At 43.9% G+C, this 25,921-nt stretch overlaps 1 protein-coding gene across 2 annotated transcripts in view; it reads left to right on the forward strand.

Annotated features, from left to right (window-relative positions):
- Nucleotides 1-25,921, forward strand: part of CPXM2 (carboxypeptidase X, M14 family member 2) — a 128,554-nt gene that overhangs the window by 51,822 nt on the left and 50,811 nt on the right. For both annotated transcript variants that reach the window (XM_057531229.1, XM_057531228.1), the window contains exon 4: nucleotides 2,787-2,926. In XM_057531229.1, coding sequence (XP_057387212.1) covers nucleotides 2,787-2,926 — 140 coding nt within the window. The remainder of the gene's footprint in view (nucleotides 1-2,786; nucleotides 2,927-25,921) is intronic.

The raw sequence follows: 25,921 nt of genomic DNA on the forward strand, positions 1-25,921 counted from the left end.
ATGATCCTGTAGGGATAAACATCCTGGGCTGTGTGGCAGCTCTTTCTTGTCTGCTTAGCCCATAAGCTGGCGTTCTTAAGCTCTGCATGATTGACGTTTTGGGACGGGCAGCTCTTTGTGACACAGGTGTTGCTGTCCTGTGCATTGTAGAATGTGTAGCAGCACCCCTGGCTTCCATCTGTTAGTTGCCAGTGGCACACACCTCCCCCAGCTGTGACAGCCAAAAATGACTGCAAACGTTGCCAAATATCCCTTGGAGGGGGGCAACAATGACTCCTGTTAAGAACTTTAGACAGTGGGCCTCCTCTTTTTTCAGATTTTATAACTCTATTCTGGATATTTGAGGTTATAGAAAATGTGACACCAATTAACCAGAATAGTATTGCAATTCCCTGGAATTTTGTACAGTGTGAAATAATTCTGAAAACACCCATATTTCCATGATTTACCAAATATTCATTGTTTTAGGTGTACTGATAACTAGCATTTACTGAGTGTTCAATTCTTTTGGAGCCCATGCTACTAACTAAGTGCCAGGCCCTGTTGAAAGCAGTCAGCGCCCTGTCACTTGAACAGATGGGGTCACTGAGGCACAGAAGAGCATTTAGGCAAATTGCCTGAATAAATGCAGTATGAAAGTTGCAGAACTGGGATTCACACCCAGATAGGACTTCAGAGCACAAGCTCTTAATTAACACACTGTGCAGTGGGTGATTTTGAGATGCCAAGACCAAGACACAAGCACCGTGAGGGGACTTCAGTCCATCTGCCAGTTCTGAGCTCCAGGAAGGCAGGACTGCCCGTGTTGTCTACCTTTGTATTTCTATTGCCAGGGCCACTACTTAGCATATAGCAAAGACAAGGTGAAGGTTAATTTTAATAGATTAAGCTATTCTAAGCACCAGTCTCATGGGCAGCTTATGAGAAAAGAGGAACCACAACAAAAACGGAGTGTGTATTATGGTTTCTTGAAAGAAGATGAATTGTGATATTGTAGGTCGTTAATAGGTTTCAGGTCTCCTCCATTGCGGGGATAAGTGCCTAAGATGAAGAAAGGGAGCAATTGTGTAATTATAGCCTTCAGGCTGGGATGGTGATCTCCCTGTTGACTGGTAATTTTGGGAGATGAGAGGTTATACTTAAGAGTTGTCATCACTTTAACAAAATGCACTGAAGCTCAAGTAGGACCATTAACACACACTTGCAAAATGTAGCTTTTCTTTGATGGCTGTAGAAGGTAGAACCTTGCAGCACCTCTAGGTCCTTATTGCAGACACCCTGTGTACCATCAGACATGGAGGTGCTGGTTCACTGAGAGCTTGGGTCTCCGGAGAATGTAGACTAACAGTTTTTAAATTCACCTTCATTTGAGATGGTAGTGCTTTTAGAAGACCATGATATGTCAGTATTCTGACATTCTCTCAAAGCTGTTTCAAGATTGTTTCAGGAATGGACTGGGAGTGCATATGCTGTGTTGGTCCTGATACAAGGCTTATGTTAGCTGGTGCAGTGATGGATGAGCTCCGCTAATGGGACCCTTAGCCAAGCTGTTCCTCTGCTATAGCTGAGCTCTGAGTTTCCCATCAGTGTTGGCCATTACAAGTAAGAATCTGAGCTGAAAAGTACTCAGAGGTAGGGAAGATAGACTGACCTATCATGCTTATCTCTTGACTGTCACTCAGACTTTTTCTCATCTGATTATGCACTTGTGAAATAACCATAGGAAAATGGGATTCATGCAGAAAAGATCTTAGTAAATTAGAACGGTTCACCTGGCTCACTTGTCTTTTTTTTTTTTTTTTTTTAGGTCAGGGCATTGTCTCTTCACATGGTAATAACACAGGGAAAATTCCAGAACAGAAACTTCACGTACCTTGTAAATTCAGATCAAGGGAATCTTTGGTAGTAGTAGTAGCTGACACTCAGACACATCAAATGACTTAAATGCTAATAAATAAATTTTCACTAGATAAACTTAACCTTCAGCTCCAAGTTCAAATATCATCTCTGACTTGGGGCTTCCTGTCTGTGGTCTCCGCCAGACCAAGTTAGCTGTGCTAGGCTGGAGTGCTCCCATAGCAGTTTGCTCCTATTACTGAAATAACACATTCCCTATTGTGTTCTAATTCATCTATTTTCATGTCTTTCTTCCTGCCTGGATCCTGAGATTCTAGGAGGGAATGATTCACCTTTGTACCCCCAGCACCTGGCATGTGTAGGCTGGTATGTAGGAGACGGTCTATGTCTGTTGGACGAATGAATAATAGGAGAACTCATTAAATTTCATCTTTGACACTGGGCAAGAGGAGGACTTACCATATTGAAATATTTCCAGCTTGTTAATAAGCAACTCCTTTTTATGATTTAGAATAAGGAGTTCAGGGCACAATGACTATTTTTTTTTCCAATTCCTCATTCTCTTCTATTCCTCCCACCCCCCTTCCTCGAAATCTCATAAAAAATTTTGTCTTAATTTTCTTCTGTTCTGGGTCTTTTTGAAGAACACCCATCTCTCTTTTTTTTCTTTTTTAATTGATATATAGTTGATTTACAGTGTTGTGTTAGTTTCAGGTGTACAGCAAAGTTATTCAGATATACATACGCACACACACACACACACACACACACACACGTATACATGTATATATGTATATTCTTCTTCAGATTCTTTTCCCTTATAGATTATCACAAGATATTGAGCATAGTCTCCTGTGCTATACAGTAGGTACTTGTTAGTTATCTATTTTATATGTAGTAGTGAAGAGCACCCCTCTCTTTCTTTTCAGGCAGGTATTAATGAAAATGATTTTTACGACGGGGCGTGGTGCGCGGGAAGGAACGACCTCCATCAGTGGATTGAAGTGGATGCCAGACGTCTGACCAAGTTCACTGGTGTCATCACTCAAGGGAGGAACTCGCTCTGGCTGTAAGTGTGGCTGGACCCGTGCTTCCTAGACTCTGTGCCTTGAGTCTAAAGTTCTAGAGTTTAGACAGGGTCAGGGAAGTTGCAGAGAGGTATCTGGGGATAGGCAATAGAAAGGAAGAAAGTTGCAGTGAGGACAGGAGGCTGGCCTTGCTGTAGACATGCTGGGAAGGTGCATCTGGTGGATCAACACCTTCCCCGATGCCGGAGCAGAGAGAAGGATCCATGGGTTAGGCTGAGGAGACAAAGGTGTTGTCAAACTCAGGCAGGGTAGGCAGGTAGCTGCCATCTTGGATCTGGGGCGAGCTACTGGTGCCCTGACTGGTGGGCTGAACACAGCCTAACGTAGGAACTCTGCACAAGCAGTGAGTGACAGGTAACGGTCTCCACTGTCCTGGGGTAGAAGGGATGACTCTTCCAGATTCTGGGAAGAAAGATGAACTGTAAGCAGGTTCCCAAATAAAGAACCACTGGAGGAGGAGTAGAATTGAAGGAGGAGCCAGTCTGGGGCCTGAGAATGAGCTGGAAGAGCCCATCGTTCAGAATTGAGCTTGGGATCAGGGCTGGGTCAGTAATAGTCCCAAGAGAGGTGGGCTGTAGCCCCTTAAAACTCATCTCATGGTGCATATATACAACGGAATATTATTTAGCCTTAAAAAGGAAGGAAATTCTGACACACACTACGACATGGATGAACTTTGAGGACATTATGCTCAGTGCAATAAGCCAGACACGAAAGGACACACACTGTATGACTCCACTTCCATGAGGTTCCTAGAACAGTTAAAGTCATAGAGACAGAAAGGAGGATGAACGGTATCTGCCAGGGTCTGGCGGAGGGGGATAGGGTGTTATTGTTTAATGGGGACGGAGTCTAGTTGGGGACGATGAAAATTTCTGGAGATGGATGGTGGTGATGGTTATACAACAATGTGAATGTACTTGATGCCTCAGAATTGCACACTTCCAAATGATTAATTTTATGTGTATTTTACTACAATAAACAAAAAAATATATATGTAAACAAAACAAAACCTTTCCACTTCAGCCCAGGGATGGTGGTGGAGACAGAGGCAGGACTATATCTGTGGGTTTGTCTTGTGGCTCAAGCTGTGTAGACAGCAAACATGCAGAGACTGGGGGTTAGGCAAGAATTAGGAGGGGCTGCAGGACCTTGGGTGCTTTCTTAATTTAAACAAGAAATTTTCAATTCCTCTAACATCTGTCTACACTGAGAAGCCAAGAGCACAAATGCCTTATATTTAGACATTTAGGAAACGGACTGTGGACCTAGTTAGCTAAAAGCCCTCCCATTCTGCCCCCCCTCCCCCTGCCCTGTCTATACTGCACGCTCAGATCCCATGTCTTGGTCCCTTTCAGGTTTTACTGATTACCAGTTGGCAACCATGTAAAGTCTGTCTTTGTTGATTAGATTCATTTTAATGCCTGGAAAGATCAACATTAATAAGTAAACCAGGATAAGAGGAGGGAACCTGGCATCTGTGCTCACATTTAATTGCCTGTCATTGTCACCGTAAAGGGGACTTTCTTACAAAATGACAGTTGTCAGGCAATGACTCATCATCTGTTTTCCTCTGAACCTCTTTTTATTGTAAAGACAATACTGTAACCTCCAACAACATTTAAAAACATTACCCGTGATTCCACTGTCCTTAAGCAAACATAATTTTTCTACAGATTTGTAATCATATTACATATGCAATTGTTATTTTTAATTTAAAAACATATCCATAACATTTTCATGCTGTTACTCAGAGTTCATAATGATCATTTTTAATAGCCTATAATTTACTCAGCCATACCTCTATCACCGTCTCAATTTTCTGTTATCACATATTTTACAGGAAAACATTTATATACTTTTTTCTTCCTTTGAATTACTTCCTTCAAGTAAATTTCCAGAGCGGGGATAATTTGTACATTTTGACAACATTTGGTTATGTATTTGTGCTACTCACATTTTATTCACTTTACTTTTCAGTAGCACTTATGTGTGTGTTCACATATGCTGATTTTTGCTCTGTGGTGTGTGTTTTGCTCTAATCAGCAGCTTATTACCATAACAATTGTTTTCACTGTGTAGATTCTGAAAGGCAAGAATTTTAGAAGAAACAAAGTTGAATTGCTCAAGGAGAATAGAAACTTGGAAAGAAAGACTGATTTGAGGTCATCCGTAGGGATGAGAGCAGGGATTTTACCTTAATGCTTGGATATTAACCTGTCTAATCAGTATCATCAGAGAAGCAGTAGTTGGGTTATTACTGGATTACAAAGAAAGAGCAGGGTAGGAGTACTGCTCACATTCTATTTCAGCTGGAAACACAAGAGGGTTTGGGGTGAATAAGAAATTGCAGTAGAACAATATCTTTCTTTGACTAAGCCTGGGACAGGAACATCTAAGAGGGAGGCAAGGGATAGAATTGCTTTTAAGAGTCAGTTTTTTTAATGTATAAATGTATTTCAGGTCAAGGACAATGAAGTGAAATCTGATGAGTTTCAGTTTATCTTACCTCCTGGAATAGGACTCTACTAAGGAGTGAGGAGGAAACAGTCAAGGGTACATTTTGATATCTGAGCCCCATGCCCCGGAGGCACTGGAGGTACTGTGACCAGAAAACTTGCCAACAACAGAAATCACCAAATATCAATAGTAAGGAAGACAGTAGCTGTCCTTCTTTCTCTCTCTCAGGGCCTCTATCCCCGTGCTGTTCCCAGTACAGCCATCTACGGTACCATTTTCAATATTCCTATTTATTGGTTTCCATATTTCTCCCCACTAGTCTGTGAGAACTTGATAGAGGCAATGCCTTGATAGTCTGTGTCTCTGGGACCTGGCCCAGTACCAGGCATCTAATAGATGCTCAATCAGTGATTCTTTAATGAATGAATATTGTAAGGAAGTAGCAAATTGGCAAAGAGTCATTCACACCGAATGGTAATGAGTTAATTAATTATGAGTGTAAATAACTGAGAGCAGGCTTAAATTGTAAGGGGGAGAGGGGAGGGGACGTGCAAAGAGTAGACTGAGAAGTGATAAGGATTTTTAATTATTTTATTATTTATTTATTATTTATTTTTGGCTGTGTTGGGTCTTCGTTTCTGTGCGAGGGCTTTCTCTAGTTGTGGCAAGCGGGGGCCACTCTTCATTGCGGTGTGCGGGCCTCTCACTATCGCAGCCTCTCTTGTTGCGGAGCACAGGCTCCAGACGCGCAGGCTCAGCAATTGTGGCTCACGGGCCTAGTTGCTCCGCGGCATGTGTGATCTTCCCGGACCAGGGCTCGAACCCGTGTCCCCTGCATTGGCAGGCAGATTCTCAACCACTGCACCACCAGGGAAGCCCATGATAAGGATTTTTAGAGGTGGAGGCACCTAAAACAATGTGGCTTTGGGATAATGTCGTGTCTGACTCTTGCTGGTTTTGAGATTTCTCTTCGTTGAACCTCAGTATGCTCTTCTCTAAAATGGGTCAACTACTGTCTAACTCGTAAAGACGTGGTGAAAGTTAAATGGAATTATGTTACGATGTTTTAAAATTACCCAGCACTTAATAAGTGCTCAATAAATGGCACTTTCTTCCCTCTGCACCTAGAGGGAACAGTAGTTTTCAAGCTTTATTTTTAGCCACAGATCTTCCTTCATATAAAGTCTTTCCTGGAAACATTTAGAAAATACAGACAGATGAGGCTGCTTCGTGTGAATCTGGTGGTGGGGAGAGCATTGCCTGCCTGGCCCTCCCCTTGACCCCTCACAGGACCACCCCTGGACGATGCATTATGAAAGTATCACTGTGTAACAAGCATACTAAACAGCTTGAGGGTGCCTCTCTGCAAGGTACAATCCTGCCAGCTACTCCAAGTGCGGATTGCTTCTGCCTGAATCCTGCAGGGTAACAGGCAGATGTAGAATTCAACCCAAGACAAGCGATGGCAGAGTTGGAATTAGAGTTTCATTTTTTCTAGTTAAATGGGCAGAACATACCATAATCTCAGAGTGCTGCAATTTGTTTGGTGATGTTTTAGAAATGGAAGGGAAATGGGGTGATGGCTCCTGGGGGTTGGCCAAATGGATGTTGCTGTTTCTAAGTAGCGTCTATCTGGTTGTTAGAATATAGGAGCACTTTGGAGTTACAGTATATATTTCAGAACACTCTGAATATATTTCTTTTATAAAACTTCTGTGGTTGGTATTTTAAAATGAACATCCATCATCTTATTTGTTCCTGACATCCTCTTTATGTTTTTATGAATTCACCCATCTGTTTATTGAGTACTCTAAACTAAGCACTCTGTATAAGAACTGGCCTGCCTGCAGGGAGCTCTCAGTCTGGAAGAATCCAGTATGTTGACAGGTCAACTAGAATCGGCACCGTACACGTCATGGGATGGGGAGAGGAGGTCTGTTATCAGACCTGTGATACAGATGTGAAAGGTGATACGGCAGGTTGTGACTCTTAGCCATGGTCCGGGACGAGTTCCTAACCAAGTTGATGAAAACTTTATGATTCTCATTGTAATAATTTTCAAATAATTCATACTATTTGAAAGTAATAAAACATAATTATTTTCATGATATTGAATAATTTGTATTTTTCACCAATATAAACGATCCTTCCCCACTACATTGCAATTTAGAGAAATGTTAATATACTAGTAAAAGCCAATCTTTTGTTTTCCTGATTTCAGGAAGTATATTAGATCTATGAGTGTTGCAGTTATAACCAATGTGATGATTGAAAAGTTAATTATTCTGTCTGAGGTGGATAGATGCTTCTAATGACTTGGGCAAAATACAGGCAATTTAAAATAACCAAATGTTTTAAACTTTATTTAATAAACAAGACAATTCTCATCCTCTCTTGAGAGTCTGTACATGTGTCCTTAAGGAGAAACAGCAGTTTGATTGATGGGTTTGTAAGGTGCGGGCTGGGGAAGGTTTGCCTGGCTGGCTGAAGTTTTTAGAAGCAGTTTGGCTAATTAGAGCAGGATGAATGGCGTGTGCTGTGAGCCAGCCTGGTGGCTGAGGACACAAAGATGGTAGAAAAGACAGTCCCAGCCTGAAGAAGCTTGCTTTCTGTTTGTCGGTGCCAAGTCTTAGCCGAGATTCTTCATGTGGGCTTCCCCTTTGAGAATTCTGATGGTGAAGCAAAGGAGGAGATGGGGTACCCAAACCAGACGAAGACAAGGTCAAGGAAAGGCCTGTTTGCTGCTCTTTTTCCTGGAGACAGCTGTATTCATTGGAGGGGCAGGTGGCCGATGGGGCAGGTCCCTAAAGGGCATGGATGGCACTGACACGGGGGCGGGGGTTCACCTGGAAGGAGGAGGGTCTCCTGGTCCCGAGATAGAAAAGTCAGGGCGCAAGTGCTGAGATGGATTCAGAGCCTTCACACCAGAGGGTTTTCTATCCTTGGTGGCGTAGGAGGCAGGTCCTCTGCACACAGTGAGTGAGGCAGATTTAGGGGTTGGAAACTTAAGAAGGCCAGGGTGATTCCCTGTCCCTTTGTAGAAAGGACTGGGCTGGTCCCCCGAGCTCATGGAATAAAATCGTAATGGTCCCATTTGCCACCATTGGCACTTTCTCCCCTGTGGGGGGTGGTGGAGAGTTGGTGGCAGTGCAGCCGGAGGAGGTCCAGGGACAAGGGCATTGCAGGACCTGGTAGGACACAGCGTGTTAAGGGTGAAGGGTTGTGAGGTTGAGATCCAGGGCTGGTCAGGACGGAGTCAAAGCCAGAGAGCTGATTCCCTAGAAGCTAAGGTCAAGTTCACAGAGCCCCTGGGGAAGATGAAACTTCAGAAAAGGTAGAAACTCGCAAGGGGAGGACACTGGCCACCTGGGGACTCCCCGGGGGCTGTCGAGGTGATGACTGGGGTCAGGGAGGGGTGCGTGGAGGGCCGGAGTGGAGCAGATGTCTGGGTACCTTGAGGTTGCAGGCTTGGCTGCTCAGTGCTGTACCTGTTGGGAGAATCTCCAAGACGCGCTGGACCCTCGCTCAGGAGGCGGGATGAGGAGGCGGCTGAAGAGATGGTGGGGTCTGTGTGAGAAGGAAAATGAAGAGGCAGAGGCAAATCAGAAGCGGCTGAGAATGTTGGTCCAGAGACCAGGGATGGAGATGGAACCTTCCCAATACCTTCCTGGCCTGGGGTTCCACCCAGTGACTGGACCTCTGGTTTCCACAGTGAGAAGTGTCCACCCGGTCCCTCCCTTTCTCGTCAACTCCATCTGGTTTTCCACTCCCTGGGGACTGATCCTTGGCAGTCTGGGCCCCAACCCCGCAGCGGCGTGCCAGGGCGCAGAGGAAAGGGGTGCCGGGCTGGGCCAGGAGTGTGGAGGACGCCCGGCAGCCCTTGGGAGCAGGGCTCAAAGGGAGGCTGCTGGTGCTTCGTAAATCATCTACTCGTCTTCTCGGGAGAGAGTGTGCGTGTGTTTTCGGCACGTGTCCTGCTGCGTCTCGCCCGTTATTGGCAAAATGAAACGTTTGGCACCTGTGGAGGGCGGGGGAGACAGAAGTTTCCAAACTCCTTTCTAACCTCTATGAAAACTGTCAGTTTTTGAACTGCTGAGTTTGGCTAAAATGGAGGGGTTTCAATGAAAACATCTCCAAGTTCAAGTAGAAGGCCAAGCACACAGTCATTTCGTCACTTTGTGTTATGTTTCCCCAATGCAGGCATAGTTATTTGAAATTGAATAAAGCTCTCCCTTGTGGCTGTATGGCTCATACTTGGTTTTTTGGGTGCCAGTGACTAAGGAATAAGTTCTCAGAAGGTAAAATCTCTGGAAAGGAAACAACGCTAGAACTCCTTCGTGGAGATAAAGCTTCCACCCGGGTTTATTCCAGGGTCCTTGTCCCCTGGCTCTAACTCCCCAGGAAACCCTCCGGAAGGTTGTTGGGTGCACTCACCCTTCTTCTCTTCTGTTCCCTCTCCAGCTTGGCTCACATAATGCTCGCACGCCTGCACCCACAGGGCCTGTGTGGACTGGCTCCCACTGCCTGTTTGACCTCCTTCCCTTTGCTCGTTCAGTCCTAGCCCAGGAGCCTTCTCTTTGTCCTGCAGATAAGCAAGCATGCTCCTGCCTCAGGGCCTTTGCATCTGCCATTTCCTCTGCCTGAAGGCGCAACCCTCCCTGCATTCAGAGGCTTTCTCTGACCAGCCTTCTGAAGCCCTCTCTCAGTCTCTCTGTGTTCTCACCTGGCCCTGTTTAACTCCCTGGTTATTTGTTTGTACTTGCACTGATGTCACTCCCAGGGAGCAGGCCGGGCCTGGCTCTGGTTTGCCACTGAATCCTCGGTGTTAGATCAGTGCGCTGCACAGGGAAGGTCTCCATGATTTCCATCCCCACCCCCTGCTCCATCATTCAGAACGGCTCAGATCATGTCCTGATACTGTCCTCTCCTGAGGCTGGACGGCCCCTGCCCCCATCCCAGTGTCTGCCCACCATAGGGGGCTCTTTAGTGCATAACCACCGGGAGAAAAGAAGCCACATCTTGGGGGAACGCAGCTCTTGTATTCCTTTGGTGTCCCTCCTGTTCAGATGTCCAGGTCCTCACCTGGTATAGCCGAGCGGATCAGAGTGCAGATTCCAGAGTGAGACTGGGATTCCAGACTCCCTGGTTGCATGGCCTTGGGTGTGTTTCTGAGCTTTTCTGTGCCTTTGCTTCTTCATCTATAAGATGGAGATGATAATAGTGCCTGGATTGCTGTGGGGATTAAATGAGTTACTACACGTCAGGCAGTTAAGAGAGTCCTTGGCATGTGGTGAGTACCCTACAAGTGTCTGTCATTCCTGCTGTTTTCTTAAGATTCCTTCCCTTCTTTGGTGGAGGGTACTACTCACGTGTTAACTCCCCTCTCCCCCGTCCCTCTCTCCTCTCTCCAGCCAGCGCTGTTGGAGCGCTCAGACCACGGTCTCTCCCCAACGGCCCTCGCTCCCTCTGCGTGGTCTTAGAGATGTTAAGAGATGTTAACAGGAGGCCTGCGTAGGTGGGTGGTCGGGGTGGTCTCCTCACTCTTCCAAGCCTCGGTTTCCTGGTTGGTGAGAAGAGATTGTTTTGAGCGTTCAGTGAGACGCAGATGGAAAACCCTGACACCTTCTGGACCCAGCAGATGCTCAATGAACCGTGGCTGCTGTTATTTACAAAGTGACTTCATCTCACCCCTCCCGTCTGCGAGCCCCCAAGCCCCCAGCCGTCCAGAGTTGAACCCCCAGAGCCCCCAGTCGCCCACCAGGAAAGACTTCAGAACTGAATCAGTCACATTGCGGCTGATAAGTAGAGCCTGACATTTTGTGCAAATCTTCCTGTGACACATCTGTATTTTGTTGGATACTTTTGGTCAGCAGGAAATTCCTTTAAATGAAACGCCTAGACTCAAGCTGCTGAGGTTCTGTGTTACCTCATGTGGTGTCTCAGTGACTCTGCCTGCAAGGTCCCTTTCTTGTCCCCATTGTGTGGATGAGGAAACTGAGGCTTGGAGAGCTTGTGAAAATGCTTCTCCTCTCTGCACCCTCCTTCTCCCACTACCACTCTCGGTCTTCACCAGGCCTCAAGCCCCGTGAGTGGGCTCGTTTGTACTTCATCTGAGCACTTCCTCAGGGACATTGCATGGCTGCCCCCGGGCTGACCTACCTGTCAGACACAACAGGCACGATGCCTGGGGCCTTGTGACCTTTAGGAGCCCAAGAAAGTGTCGAACTTCTTTTATAATCTGGAAAAAGTAAATGAACTTTTAGGTCGAGGAAAATATATAACGTTAATATATTCATCTTTATACCAATGCAGTCATAAAATATGATTAAAACCAATTTAATTTTTAATGGAGGAAGGGGCCTCTTCTTCATGTTGAGGTCCTAGTCCCAAGGACCTGTGAATATGTTAGGTTTTGTAACAAAGGGGGCTCAAGGTTGCAGATGGAATTAAGGTTGCTAATGAGCTGATCTTCAAACAGAAAGATGACCCTGGATTATCCGGGTGGGCCCAATGTACTCACAAGGGTCCTTAAAAGTGGAGAAGGGAGGAGAAGAGAGAACCAGAGAGCTGGCAGTGTGAGAAGAACCCCGCTGTTGCTGGCTTTGAAGATGGAGAAAGGGGCCACAAGCTGGGAATGTGGGCGCCTCCGGAAGCTGGAAAAGGCAGGGATACAGATTCTCCCCTAGGGTTTCCAGAAGAAACACAGCCCTGCTGACACCTTGATCTCAGGACTTCTGACCTCCAGAATCATAAGCTAATAAATTTGTGCTGTTTAAACCACTCAGTTTGCAGTAATTTTACAGCAGCTATAGAAAACTAATAGAGGCAAAAGTACCCACAGCCCACAAAAGCCCTCACATGCCTTGGAAGCCCCCCCTCCCCCCTCTGGTGCAAGCCCCCCCTCCCCCCTCTGGTGCAAGCCCCCCCTCCCCCCTCTGGTGCAAGCCCCCCCTCCCCCCTCTGGTGCAAGCCCCCGGTGGAGACATCCAGCTGTGGACCGTCATGCTGCACGCACAACATAACCGAACAGAAGCAGGGCCAATTCTCTCCTCTGCATTCTTTAGGATTCCTGTGAGCCATTTCTTTGGTTCCTTTCTTCCTGCTCTTTCAAGCGTCTCTTTCAGATTTGGAGGACTTTAAATACTTTTTTTTTTTTTCTTTTAGTTCTCTGCAGTGGGGCTTCTTAACTAGGAACTACCTCCCCCTTTACCCAGATTTATTGGACTTGGCCCCCAAAGTGGCATTTCCCCCCTCTTTCCCTGGTAGACAATTTGTACTGGAGGTAATGGAAAATAGACAATATTTCTAAGTTTATAACATTCCCTCCTATGGTCTGAATTCTCAAATAGCCATGGTAACCAGTCCAAAGTGAAAAATCCAATAAATCAGTGGGTTGGTTTTTCAGTGTCTAAGATTTGTCTGCACTGAGAATGTGGCAGAACCATTTAACCGTGTGATTGGGGTTCCAGCAGACAGAGGTGGGAGAGAGGGAGAGAACCAGAGTCAGTATCACTCAACATTCTTGAGTGTCAGGCATGGCCATGCTTATTGTCGGGCATGCCCATGCTTATTGTAGGGCAAAGATAAACCTTTTTTTCCCCCAAATGTTTCTAGAAGCCACAAAAGTTAGACTCTGTGGAGTAGTGGTCTTGCCCAGAGTTATCACTCAGCCCCAGCCAGGATTTGAGGCTGCTGAGCTCTGTCGAGGAGGTGATGGACCGGAAGAGAAAGCTGCCAGCTTCCAACAGAAAATTGGCATAAAAACTAGGAGAGATTGTTGGACTCTTGTTCCTCTGGCTGAAAAGGGATTTAATAGTGCTTTCCCAACTTGTATGAGAAAGTGGACAACACCCAGGGCTGTTCACAACAGAGGTTGTGGGTTATTGGCGACTTTTTAGCTGATGAATGCTCGTTTGCTGCATCAGATGATATGTGCTGAGGCTGATGGTGGTTGTTTTTGAGGATTTGAGGAGATTCTATCTCTTGCGAGGTGGAGGGAGAGAAGAATCTGACAAGCGAGACTAATTGCCGTGAAACTCCAGTGTGAGAGACCCCCAGTGGGCACTGTCAGATCTTACCGTACATCCAGTCGAAATGAGTTCTTTGACTGTGATTTGAGCTACTCATGCTTTTCCCAATTATTCTCTTTCTTATCACTTTGCTTAGAGGACCTTTTGATGTACAAAAATTTTGAATTTTTATATGGTTACCATAATCAGTCTCCTAAGGTTTATATCATGCTTAGAAAGACCTTGTCCCTTCTGAAGGTATAAGTAATTTTCCCCATATTTTCTTCCAGTATTTTTATGATTTCAAATTTTACATTGACATTTTAAACCATATGGAATGTATTTCGATGTAGGGTATATGTAATAGATCAAACTCCTTTTACCCTCAAATGGTCATTAGGATTTCCCAACATTATTTATTTTCCATATTATCTCCAACTGCTGTGGTCTGAATGTCTGTGTCCTCCCGAAATTTACATGTTAAATTCTAATGCCTGATGTGATGGTATTTACAGGTGGAGCATTTGGGAGATGACTAGGTCATGAGGGTGGAACCCTCATGGTTGGGATTAGTGCTCTTATGAGAGACCCCACAATGCTCCCTAGCCCCTTCCACCATGTGAGGACACAACAAAAGGTCTGTGACCCAGAAGAGGGCCCTCATCCGACCGTGCTGGCGCCCTGATCTTGGACTTCCAGCTTCCAGAACTGTGAGAAATAAATTTCTGTTGTTTATTACTACCTAGTTTGTGGTGTTTTGTTACAGCAGCCTAATTTAGGGACTAAGACACCAACTAAAGTGCCCCCAACAAGATACTCTAAATTCCTGTCTTCTATGGGGTTTACTTCTGGACTTTTCATTCCGTCTCACTGCTGTCTTTATATGCCAGTACCAAACTGCTGTATAGTTATTACAGCAGGTACTGTACTGTTTTACTATTTCTTAGATCTAGTTCTTCCTCCTTATTATTAATCTTTTCAGAATATTCCTCGCTATTCTTGCCATATTCTTTTTTCATATGAATTTTTCAGTAAGTCCAAATTAGCCCCAAAAAGAATTTCGGGTGATATGTTAGAGGGGAATGCCTTAGTTAACCACAGGAGGACTGGCATCCCTAAGATCAGAGTGTCTTCCTCTGTATAAGAACATGGGGTTGGCTTTTCCATTTGTTCCGCTATCCCTTTTAACTTTTTGTACTGGTTTTTGTTTTTAAAAAAATGGGGGTTTTTTTCCTCAGTAATTTTCTGTGTTAATTGCATGCTTAGTTTTGTAAGAAAGTATTTTCCAGAGTGGCTGTGTTATTTTACATTCCCACAAGCAACGTATGTGATCCAGTTGCTCTGCATCCTTTCTAGTATTTGGTCTTGTCATTTTTTATTTTAGCTGTTCTAATAGGTGTGTAGTGATGTCTCATCATGGTCTTTATTTGTATTTGTCTAATAGCTGATGATGCTACACATATTTTCATGTACATATTTGCCATCTGCATGTCTTCTTTTTTTTATTTTTATTTTTTATAAATTTATTTATTTATGGCTGCCTTGGGTCTTCGTTGCTGCATGTGGGCTTTCTCTAGTTGTGGTGAGCGGGGGCTACTCTTCGTTGCAGTGCACGGGCTTCTCATTGCAGTGGCTTCTCTTGTTGCGGAGCATGGGCTCTAGGCACGCGGGCTTCAGTAGTTGTGGCACACGGGCTCAGTAGTTGCAGCACACGGGGCTCCAGAGCGCAGGCTCAGTAGTTGTGGCGCACGGGCTTAGTTGCTCCGCGGCATGTGGACTCTTCCCGGACCAGGGCTTGAACCCGTGTCCCTACATTGGCAGGCAGATTTTTAACCACTGAGCCACCAGGGAAGTCCCCTGTATGTCCTCTTTAGTGAAATGTCTATTTGTGTCTTTTGTCTATATTCTAATTGCCTTGTTTGTGTTTTTACTTTTGAGTGTTGAGAGTTCTTTATCAGTTCTAGATATGCCCTTTGTCAGATATGTGGTTTGCAAATATTTTCTCCCAGTCTATAACTTATCTGTTATACTCTTAATATTGGCTTTCACACTGGCTTCTCAGAGAAAAAGTTTGTAATTACAATCAAGTCCAGTTTATTGATTTTTTTCCTTTATGGATTGTGCTTTTGGTGTCATTTCTAAGAACACTTTACTAAGCTCTGGATCCCAAAGATTTTCTCCGTTATTAACTTCTAAAGTTTTATAGTTTTATGTTTTAGATCTATGATCCATTTTGAGTTAATTTTTATATAAAGTGTTAGGTTTAGTGAGGTTTAATGACATATCTTTTAAACCTAATGATATATAACTGCCTATAGATCTATAGTAATTGTTTCAGTACCATTTGTTGAAAAGACGTCCTTCCACCATGGAACTGGTTTTGCACCTTTGCTAAATATTGGTTGACCGTATTTGTATGGATTTAATTCTGGGTTCTCCATTCTCTTCCATAGATCTATGTGTCTGTCCCCCTGCCAATCCCATACAGTCTTGATTACTATAGCTATATACTGTCTTGAAACTGGGTAAATGGATTTCTCCCATATTACTCTTTTTCAAAATTGTCTTAACTATTCTAGTTCCTTTGCCTTTCTATATTAATTTTAGAATCACCTTGTTTATATCTGTGACAGAGTCTTACTGAGATTTAATAAGAATCGTATTAAACTTTGTATCAGCTTGGGGAGAACTGATAACTTTACCATGTCGAGTCTTCCAATCCACAAACACAATGTTTTCCCATTTATTTAGATCTTCTTCAGTCTCTTTTATCAGTGTTTTATAATTTTTAGCATACAAGTTCTGTACAGGTTTTGTTAGATTTATACTTAAGAATTTCATCTCTTTTGAGCAATTGTGAATGGTATTGTTCGCTAATATTTTTGTTTTTTGTTTGTTTGTTTGTTTTTTGGCTGTGTTGGGTCTTCGTTTCTGTGTGAGGGCTTTCTCTAGTTGCGGCAAGCGGGGGCCACTCTTCATTGCGGTGCGCGGGCCTCTCACTGTCGCAGCCTCTCTTGTTGCGGAGCACAGGCTCCAGACGTGCAGGCTCAGTAGTTGTGGCTCACGGGCCTAGTTGCTCCGCGGCATGTGGGATCTTCTCAGACCAGGGCTCGAACCCGTGTCCCCTGCATCGGCAGGCAGATTCTCAACCACTGTGCCACCAGGGAAGCCCCACTAATATTTTATTTAGGATTTTTGCATCAATATTCAGATGTGACATTAGGCTAAAGTGTCCTTTCTGTGAGCAATCTCTGTTGCTTTTTGGTATAAAATTTTCTATGCTTTGAATACATACAGGCATGTGGTTTCAGGGGAGCTCTTTTTTTTTAAATTAATTTTTATTGGAGTATAGTTGCTTTACAATGTTGTGTTAGTTTCTTCTGTACAGCAAAGTGAATCAGTTATATGTTTACATATATCCCCTCTTTTTTAGATTTCCTTCCCATTTAGGTCACCACGGAGCACTGAGTAGAGTTCCCTGTGCTATACAGTAGGTTCTTATTGGTTATCTATTTTATATATAGTTGTGTATATATGGCCAACAAACACATGGTAGGGAGCTCTTTGATGACTGGCCCTCTTTCTGCTGTGGTACTCAGGCTGTTTAGATTTTCTGTCTCTTCCATCAGTTTTGATGAATTCTATTGTCCTAGAAAATTTGTGTTTTCAAAAATATTTGTATTTGATTCAACAAAATTGTCTTACAGATTCTTTTAATTTCTTCTTATTGGTGATTATTTTCTCCTTATTATTTTTAAGTATTTGTGAATTTCCTCTTTCTCTTCATTATGTTACCCAGTGGTTTGTCTATCATTTCTTTCCCTCTTTTTTTTAAAGAGCAGGCATTCCTTGGCATTATTTATTAGTTCTGCTATTTTTCTGTTTTTGAGTTCATTAATTTCTTTTTATTCAGATTGATTCTTTCCTTTATATCTATACACATTGAATATCTGTGTAGAACACATGATGTGAGAGACCTCCATGAAGTCTAGCCAGTGGATTGTCCACATTATGAAATCCCTTCTCAATTGTGGTTAAGGCACAACATAGGTCCGGAAGTTGAAGTTTTCCCGTCGTCATCCTCTACCCAGAAGCTTCTGGTCTTCCTGGGATATCTGGTAGGTGTCCAACCATCTCAGCAGAAATTTCCAAACCATGCATGGTAGTTTTGATTTGGGAGCAAAGTAGGCTTTCAAACAGGCAAAGACATGATTCCTCTGGGTGCGAGTTCTTCTGCATTGGCCCCTCCCCTTCCACTAGGTCAGGCGAATGGCAGTCAGCAAGGACCTGAGTCCTTGCTGCCTCATGTCATTCAGTGCTAGAAGATGTCACCTTTCCTTCCAAAACAGTCATGATGAAAACATCTGCCACGCATTGAGCTGCTTCAGTAGTACGTGCATCGTATGTGTTAACTGTGTTCCTTACAGCATCCTTGGCAGTTAGCATCTAACCACTTACTCTTGCAAAGAACTGCAAAGGCCAGAGGTTAGTACGTGGCTAGGTGAGTCTTCGAGCCCAGTTCTTCCATGCATTTCCAAGATGCCATCCTGCACCAGGAATTGTCTGCTCCAGCTGAGATTGAGAACGTTCAGCTCTCCTGGTGTGGGTTTTGCTTCCTTGATACCATCTTTCATGCCTGGTGGACTGCTTCCTATTTTCCACCAAGACCTCTGTTCTTGGGGGGAGACTTTTCATTCTTCGCCAGCTCCCATCCAGGTTGAGGGAATGTTGAACCCATGGTATTTCTAAGCATTTTTAAAAGTTAAAATCTTTGCTAAGTCTCAAAGAAGTTGTTATTTTTCTTCTTTTTAAATAACCTTCTGATCTCCGATTTTTCTTTAAAGTCTACCTGAGAAATAACATTAGTGTGGCCAACAGAGTAGTCAGTTGGCAATACATTTAGAACACAAGGCGGGCGACGGGAAGTAAAAAGCAAAATGCTTTCCAATTTTGCTCACGTAAAATTCCACTGACTTTCTCTCCAAAGTAACATAGTAAAATGCGAACTCTTAAAAGAAAAAGAAAAAAGAAACTCTGCTTTTTAATCCTGCTTTCTGTTTATAACCAAGATGTAAATTCGCCTCAATTCGTTGGAATTGCATGTGTTGGAAGAAAGTGACCCTGAACTGGGTGGAAAAATTGAGAAAGTGCCAGAGGAGTGAAGCAGAAAGGAGAAAGAGAGAAATGGGGGGGGGGGTATTTTGTAATTAACAAATCATGTGTGTAGTTTAAAAAGTCAAATAGCACTACTTACAATTAAAAATAGTAGCCCGTGTCCCCATACCCCTTGGTCCTGTTTCCTTGTGTCCCAAGGTAACTACTGCAAGCCCTTCAGCTGTTTCTTCTGTTTTATTTTTCTTAAACCCTGTGTTTCTGAACAAAATGCTTTAGTACTCTTTCTTGATTCTTTTAAATTATTTATCTGTTGACTTTCTACTATGAAAGGGGAGAATTTAAATCTCTTTCTGACCTACCTCTAACACACACACACACACACACACACACACACACACACACATTCTCTTTGTCTGTGTCTCTTTCTGTGTGTGTGTGTGTGTCTCCTCCCATCCTCCCAAAGGAGTTATATTATCAATTTTAGCTAAATCGGTGTTTAATTTTTGCATCAAGATCATCGTTGAACTATTATTTATAGCTGGGTCACATGGTATGCTATAATTACCTTTCCTTTCCTGTGGAACTTTTTTGCTTTTACTGGAGCTAATAATCACTTCTTTTTAATGGTTTCCGTGGTTTTCTAGGTACTTCTCACTAATTCATTCCGAAGCTGTCTGATAGACCTGAAAATCTCCTCTGAATGTGTCCATAATATGAACAATTCACTCTTTCATTTTCTTCCTGGAGAGATCCCTCCCGGAGCCATCTGGCTTCTGCTGGCATCTGAATTTGTAGGTTTTTCAAGCCTATTACATTGCTCTTGTCATGCCCATTGGAATTCTCTTCCTATCTCTCCTGAGCTGTATTCTGTATTTCTTAGATCCCAGGTTCCTCTGTTTTTCTGTTTATTTTCGTGGTACATGCCTTCTGGAAATGGAGCTCGGGAGGTAGAATTTTGGATTCCTTGTATGCCTGAAAATGCATTTTTTGTTGACCTCACCCTTGATTGGTAGTTTGGAAACAATTTTCCCTAAGAATTTTTAACAGCTTTATTGAGATATAATTCCCATAACATACAATTCACTCATTGAAAGTGTATAATTCATTGTGTTTAATATATTCACAGAGTTGTGGTATCATCACAACAATCAATTTATAACATTTCATCATCCCTGAAAAGATGATTATCCCTTATAATTCGGAAACATTTTTCCGTTGCCTCTTTATCTTCAGTTTTACAGTATAAAGATCTGAGTATATTCATACTTACAAACTTTTGAATTATTTTTCCTCAATAAAGTTTTAGGGTTATTTCTATATCCCTTGTGCTAAAAACTGCCCAATGGGGCACCTTGTTGTAGCTGGCACTTGATGTGACCTTGAAATAAGGGAACTCATATTTTTCAGTTCTGGGAAATTCTTATTCTTCTTTTTATCCTTATTCTTATTCTTATTCTTATTCTTCCTTCATTGTCTCCTGCCAACTTTTTTGAAATTATTATTATTTGCATGTTGAATCTCTTGTATTAATTTTTAATACAATGCTAACCACTCTTCACCCTGTTACTTCCTTTTCATCCTTCACATTTCAGCTCAGACACCACCCTCCAGGAACACTTTCCCCATCCAGCCCTAGACTAAGTCAGCACCCCCCTCCATTTATAAGCTCTCTGTATTTCTCCTCTGAACCATATCACAGTTGCAGTTTAATAAGTAACTGTACAATTAATTATGCAATTTCTGTCTTCCTCAGTAGACCGTAAGTTCCCTGAGGCGAGTGCAGGGTTTGCTTTGAGATTCACTCCAGCCCAGTGCCTGGCACCCTCCCTCTTCCTGGTCTGACACGTGCGTGTTGCTCGAGTGAACACGGGTGGCAGCTATGCTAGGATGAACACGGCGTGAGCTAAGGTTGACACCATCTATAAAGACAAGTTTTAATAAGCGAAGTCCCAGTGTAACCTTATTTAGGGGTTTTCCAGAACACTAGGGAGAAAACCAGTCTCTGTTCACTGTTCAGCTATTTACTGCATGTGTCCGTCAGACAGCTAAGCCACTTTCTGTGACCTCACTCAGCCACCAGTTTGGCTGGTCATGTACCTGTTTCTGAGTCCTTCTTGTTATTTAGGTGAATAAACAGGAGAATGTTGAGGAAGTGTGTATTAGCCAGTATCCATCCCGGTATTTAAAATGTCATGAACCCCTGAAAACCCCCTTTTCAGTTTCCTTGATAATAAATTGCCAATAGCATTTATCTCAAAATAGTTTGAACAAATCAAATGGAGAATTACCATCTTGTTTTTGACTTGTTTAGACTGGGGTTTCTCAGCCTCAGCACTTTGGGCATTTTGGGCTGGATGACTTAGCTCTGGGAGTTGTCCTGTGCATTTTAGGCTGTTAGTGGCATCCTGGCCTCTAAGCATTAGGTGCCCCCCATGGTAGCACTCCACTTAACCCCCGTCCCCCAGTCATAATAATCAGGAATGTCTCAGACCTTGCCAAATGTCCCCGGGGGGCAAAATCACCCCCAGCTGAGAACTGTTGTTGTACGTGCAGACTTGGGGGTCTCTTCCCAGTCAAATACAGTTGGTAGCACTGCTCAGGGCCTGTTGGTGTTCCACGTGGGAGTCTACCCACGTGGTTGGGGGAGTGCTCAGGAGAGCATATCGGGTCTTGGGCTGGAATTGGAAGTGTTTCTAGAAGTCTCCGGTGGCCAATATGATGACCTGCTTGTTCTTGCCAGCTGGGCTCATGATGGGTGAAAAACAGACTGTGCCTCTTTCTGGCACATGGCTTCTAACATCGCGTAGAAGGAACCAAATGTTTTGAGAAACACCAGGAAACTTCCACTGTGGTAAGTGGACCGTGACATTAAACATTGATTTGTCAGATGGGAAGGAATTTCCTCAGTGTTGATTTGAATTCTAGTTCCACTTTGGGAGAGAGACTGGTGTGTTGAGATGGGCAGGGTGACTTAGATTTCTGTGGCTGTGGTTTTTGGCTAAGCTCTAAGCTTCCCATTCATTGAATGGAATTAACCAACCATTGTTTTATCCTGTTGGGACTGAGGTGGTAGGACATGTCTGGACCCACAAGCCTAGGGAAGGAGAGGAAGGGGCTGGAGTGGGTTTAAGAGTGGAGCTAGAGTCTGAGTGGGGTCCTTGTGGTGGGCAGGTGTCCCCCCCCTCCATGATGTCCACATTCTGATCCCAGAACCTATGAATCTCTTACCTTACGTGGTGGAAGAGACTTTGCAGATGTGATTAAGTCAAGGACTTTGAGATGGAGAGAGGTTTCTGGACTATTTAGGTGGACCTAATCTAATCATATGGGTTAAGAAGGGAGAACCTTTTCCAGCTGTGGTCAGAGGAGCCGTGACTACTGAAGACTGGGTAGAGAGATGCAACACCACTGGCTTCAACATTGGAGAAAGGGGACCATCGGCCAAGGAATGTGGGAGGCCTCTAGAAGCTGAAACAGGCAAGGAAACAGATCCTTCCCTAGAGCCTCCAGAAGGGAACTAGCCCTGCTGACACCTTGACCTTAGACCTATGAGACTTCTATTTTATAGAACTGTACAATAATAAATTTGTGTTCTTTTTTTTTTTTTTTTTTTTAATTTATTTATTTTTGGCTGTGTTGGGTCTTCGTTTCTGTGCGAGGGCTTTCTCTAGTTGCAGCAAGCGGGGGCCACTCTTCATCGCGGTGCGCGGGCCTCTCACTATCGTGGCCTCTCTTGTTGCGGAGCACAGGCTCCAGACACGCAGGCTCAGTAGTTGTGGCTCACGGGCCCAGCCGCTCCGCGGCATGTGGGATCCTCCCAGACCAGGGCTCGAACCCGCGTCCCCCGCACTAGCAGGCAGACTCCCAACCACTGCGCCACCAGGGAGGCCCCAATTTGTGTTCTTTTAAGCCAGTAAATGTGTGGTAATTTATTACAGCAGCCATAGGAAACTCCTTTAGCTCTCAAAGTCTAGAGGTCAAAACAGGAGTCCAGTGAGTATAAAGCCCAAAGCAGGGGTACTTGGGAGCAGACATTCCAGAGTGAGCACTGATCCCTTGTTTCAGATGGTAACCCTGGTCCTACTAGACGTGTGTGTGTGCGCGCGCATGTGAGTGTGCATGTTTGTACTGGCCAGAACACAGAGCTTTGCAGGCTGGAGAGACATGGCCTGCTCTGGGCAGGAACCAAAATTCCAGACCACTTAGAAGGCTTTATATCCTCTTACTTAGAGTCCACCATCCATACATATCTATTCCAGTTTGGTGCTTACGTATTCCTTGTGTGGTCCTATTATTTTTATCAGGAGGTTTGAAAGAGGATGGTATCATATTTCTAGTACAGCTGCTGTTCTTGAGTACCGGAGTTGATGCATATATTGTATACATTAGCTCATTTAATCTTCACAAATGGCAGTTGTTAGAGGATACTGATAATGCTGATCTGCCCTCTGACCGCATTCAGTGTTGCTCGGGAGCACAGTGAAGGTGTTGGGAAGGATTTGGGAGACCAGGCTTCTCTGATTCTTTTGGCTCTTCTCAAATATCCCCATTGTCATGGTAGTGATCTCTGTTTTCTAATCCACAAGCTTTCCTCAAGCTGCAGTGGGAAATTTGGCTAATGCCATCTGGCTGCGCACTTGGTTATCTGGCCCTCAGCAGACTCAGATTGGTTGGTGGGGCCGGTAGGACTTTCTAACAACACGTGCCCTGGACTGTCTGTTCCTTACCTGTTTCCAAGTGAATCAGTCTGGACTGAACATTGTCTCTTCTTAATGTAATGAATACATTATTGAAGCTGCAAGATGTAGCCAACCCACTCCAATATCTTATCTTTGCTATGTTGTCCTAGCTTCACTGGACCTGTGGCCTGGGTCACAGAAACACAGCTGGTAACACTTTAACTGCTTTGTTCCTGAAGAACAGTAATCGCCAACTTCCCAGCCTAGGCTCATACTCTCTGCCTCACTCAGACTTAGCAAAAACTTAGCAGTTTTTGAATAGGACTTCCTTGGGTGGAAATTACCCAAGTCTGCCTTGAGGCACACTGGGTGTGTCAGGGAGCCGAAGAGCAGGAGTGGAGGTGGAGTTGGGCTCCTCCGCCGGAACCTGGGGCTGTAGCGCTCCTGGGACTGTCTAGGTCCCCTCAGAGCTCCTTTGTGCTTCAGGCTCGCTCTGCTCCGCTTCTGGCCTCTAGACTGGCCTCTGCTTCTCCAGCCACGTGATGGGGAATGGGACTGCCATCAACACTCAAGGTTTACAACTTACAATTGCAAGTGTCACTTGGTCTCGAATACAAAATCCCAGGGAAGAATGTATTGGCTTATCTTGGGTCAAGTATCAAGTGTAGGCAAATCAACTGTGGGCACATCATCAAGGTACTGTGATTGGCCTGGCGCCCACCTTTAGGCCGTTCAGCCATGGCCAAGGTGCAGGGTCATGCTGCCTAAAATATCTGCTCCAAAGGTAATCATGTAGAAGGATCTAGATGGAAAGATAACTGCTGAAAATAATAGGCTGAACACGCAAAACAATGTGTCCAGACAGATATAATTACCATTTTTGGCACACACCTTCAAATATTTGAGATTCTCATCTCTACTTGTTGAAAACAACTGTTGTTACATAATATTCATTAGAAAAGTTGATTAAGATCTAGATTTCATGTTTAGTTTATGTTATTTTTTTTCCATCTTTATTTATTTATTTATTTATTTATGGCTGTGTCGGGTGTTCGTTTCTGTGCGAGGGCTTTCTCTAGTTGCGGCGAGTGGGGGCCACTCTTCATCGCGGTGCGCCGGCCTCTCACCGCCGCGGCCTCTCTTGTTGCGGAGCACAGGCTCCAGACGCGCAGGCTCAGTAGTTGTGGCTCACGGGCCTAGTTGCTCCGTGGCATGTGGGATCCTCCCAGACCAGGGCTCGAACCCGCGTCCCCCACACTAGCAGGCAGACTCTCAACCACTGCGCCACCAGGGAAGCCCTAGTTTATGTTTTTAATGTTCAATTTTTTTAAGTTCTGAAAATTGTTTTTGTGACCACACATTAGCTCGTGTTTGTGTTTTGTAGAAATTGAGATTATTTGCAAGTGATTGAGAAGTGCTGATTATAGGTTTAAGTTGTAAGCATTTTTTGACTGAGAACAATTATTAGTCCCCATGTGCAGCTCCAGAGAACTTGTTTCAATACTCCCAAAAAGGTTGGTGATTGTTCTGGGGATACTGAAATCCTGCACCCAGAGCTAAGGGAAAAGAGGAGTATGATGAAAACCAAAGGATGGGAGACTGGAGCATCCAGGATGGAGAAACAGGAATGAAAAGTAATCTGACCCTTTCCTCCTACCAGCCCAGCTCACAGCCACATCCTTAATGAGAAACTTGACTTGTTCTTCTGAGATAAAGTAAGATCATGCGTGTGGAAGCATTTCGTAAACTGAAGGCCATATGAATTATTATTAGGAAATGTTAGTATAGTTGCTCTTTCAAAGAAAAAATTATTGTGTATTTAGAAGAAGTTACCAGGGCAAAGATTTTATGTTTTTTTCTTAAAATATGTCTTTAAGGATGAATGTAGCATCTTCACATACATCCTGTCCCAGGAGATGACTGGGACATTTTCCTGTGCAGAAGCCTGTTCCACAATATTCAAATAAATATTTTATCTTTCTCATTGCGTAATGTTTTTTTTTTTAAATTAATTAATTTATTTATTTATGGCTGTGTTGGGTCTTCGTTTCTGTGTGAGGGCTTTCTCTAGTTGTGGCAAGTGGGGACCACTCTTCATCGCGGTGCGCAGGCCTCTCATTATCGCAGCCTCTTTTGTTGCGGAGCACAGGATCCAGACGCGCAGGCTCAGTAGTTGTGGCTCACGGGCCTAGTTGCTCCGCGGCATGTGGGATCTTCCCAGACCAGGGCTTGAACCCGTGTCCCCTGCATTGGCAGGCGGATTCTCAACCACTGCGCCACCAGGGAAGCCCCGCGTAATGTTTGATGGTTACAAAACCATTGATGTAACATGCACTTAAGGTATTAAGCATTATAATAAAACCAACACTCAGCAACCCACTACACACCTGAAGAGCTGGAACATTGCCAATACTGTTGAAACTATTTATGTGCTCTTTCTGGATCCCACCTATTTGCTTCCTCCCAAAAGTGAAACCATTCTCCTTATTAAGGGTTTATTATTCCCTTGCCTTTTAAAAACAATCTTATCATGTATGTATAACATATGCAAGAAATTATCTTTTTTTTTTGAGCTTTATAAAAAAGATTTTTCACTTTATGTAGCTTTTTAAACTTGTTTTCCACTCAGCATTATGCTTCGAAGGATTGTTTGTGTGCCCGTAATTGTAGTTCATTAATTTGTACTGCCATTTAACCTTGGGAATATGCCTTA

The sequence above is a fragment of the Balaenoptera acutorostrata genome, chromosome 16 (assembly GCF_949987535.1).
Source record: "Balaenoptera acutorostrata chromosome 16, mBalAcu1.1, whole genome shotgun sequence".
NCBI classification, from domain to species: Eukaryota; Metazoa; Chordata; class Mammalia; order Artiodactyla; family Balaenopteridae; genus Balaenoptera; species Balaenoptera acutorostrata.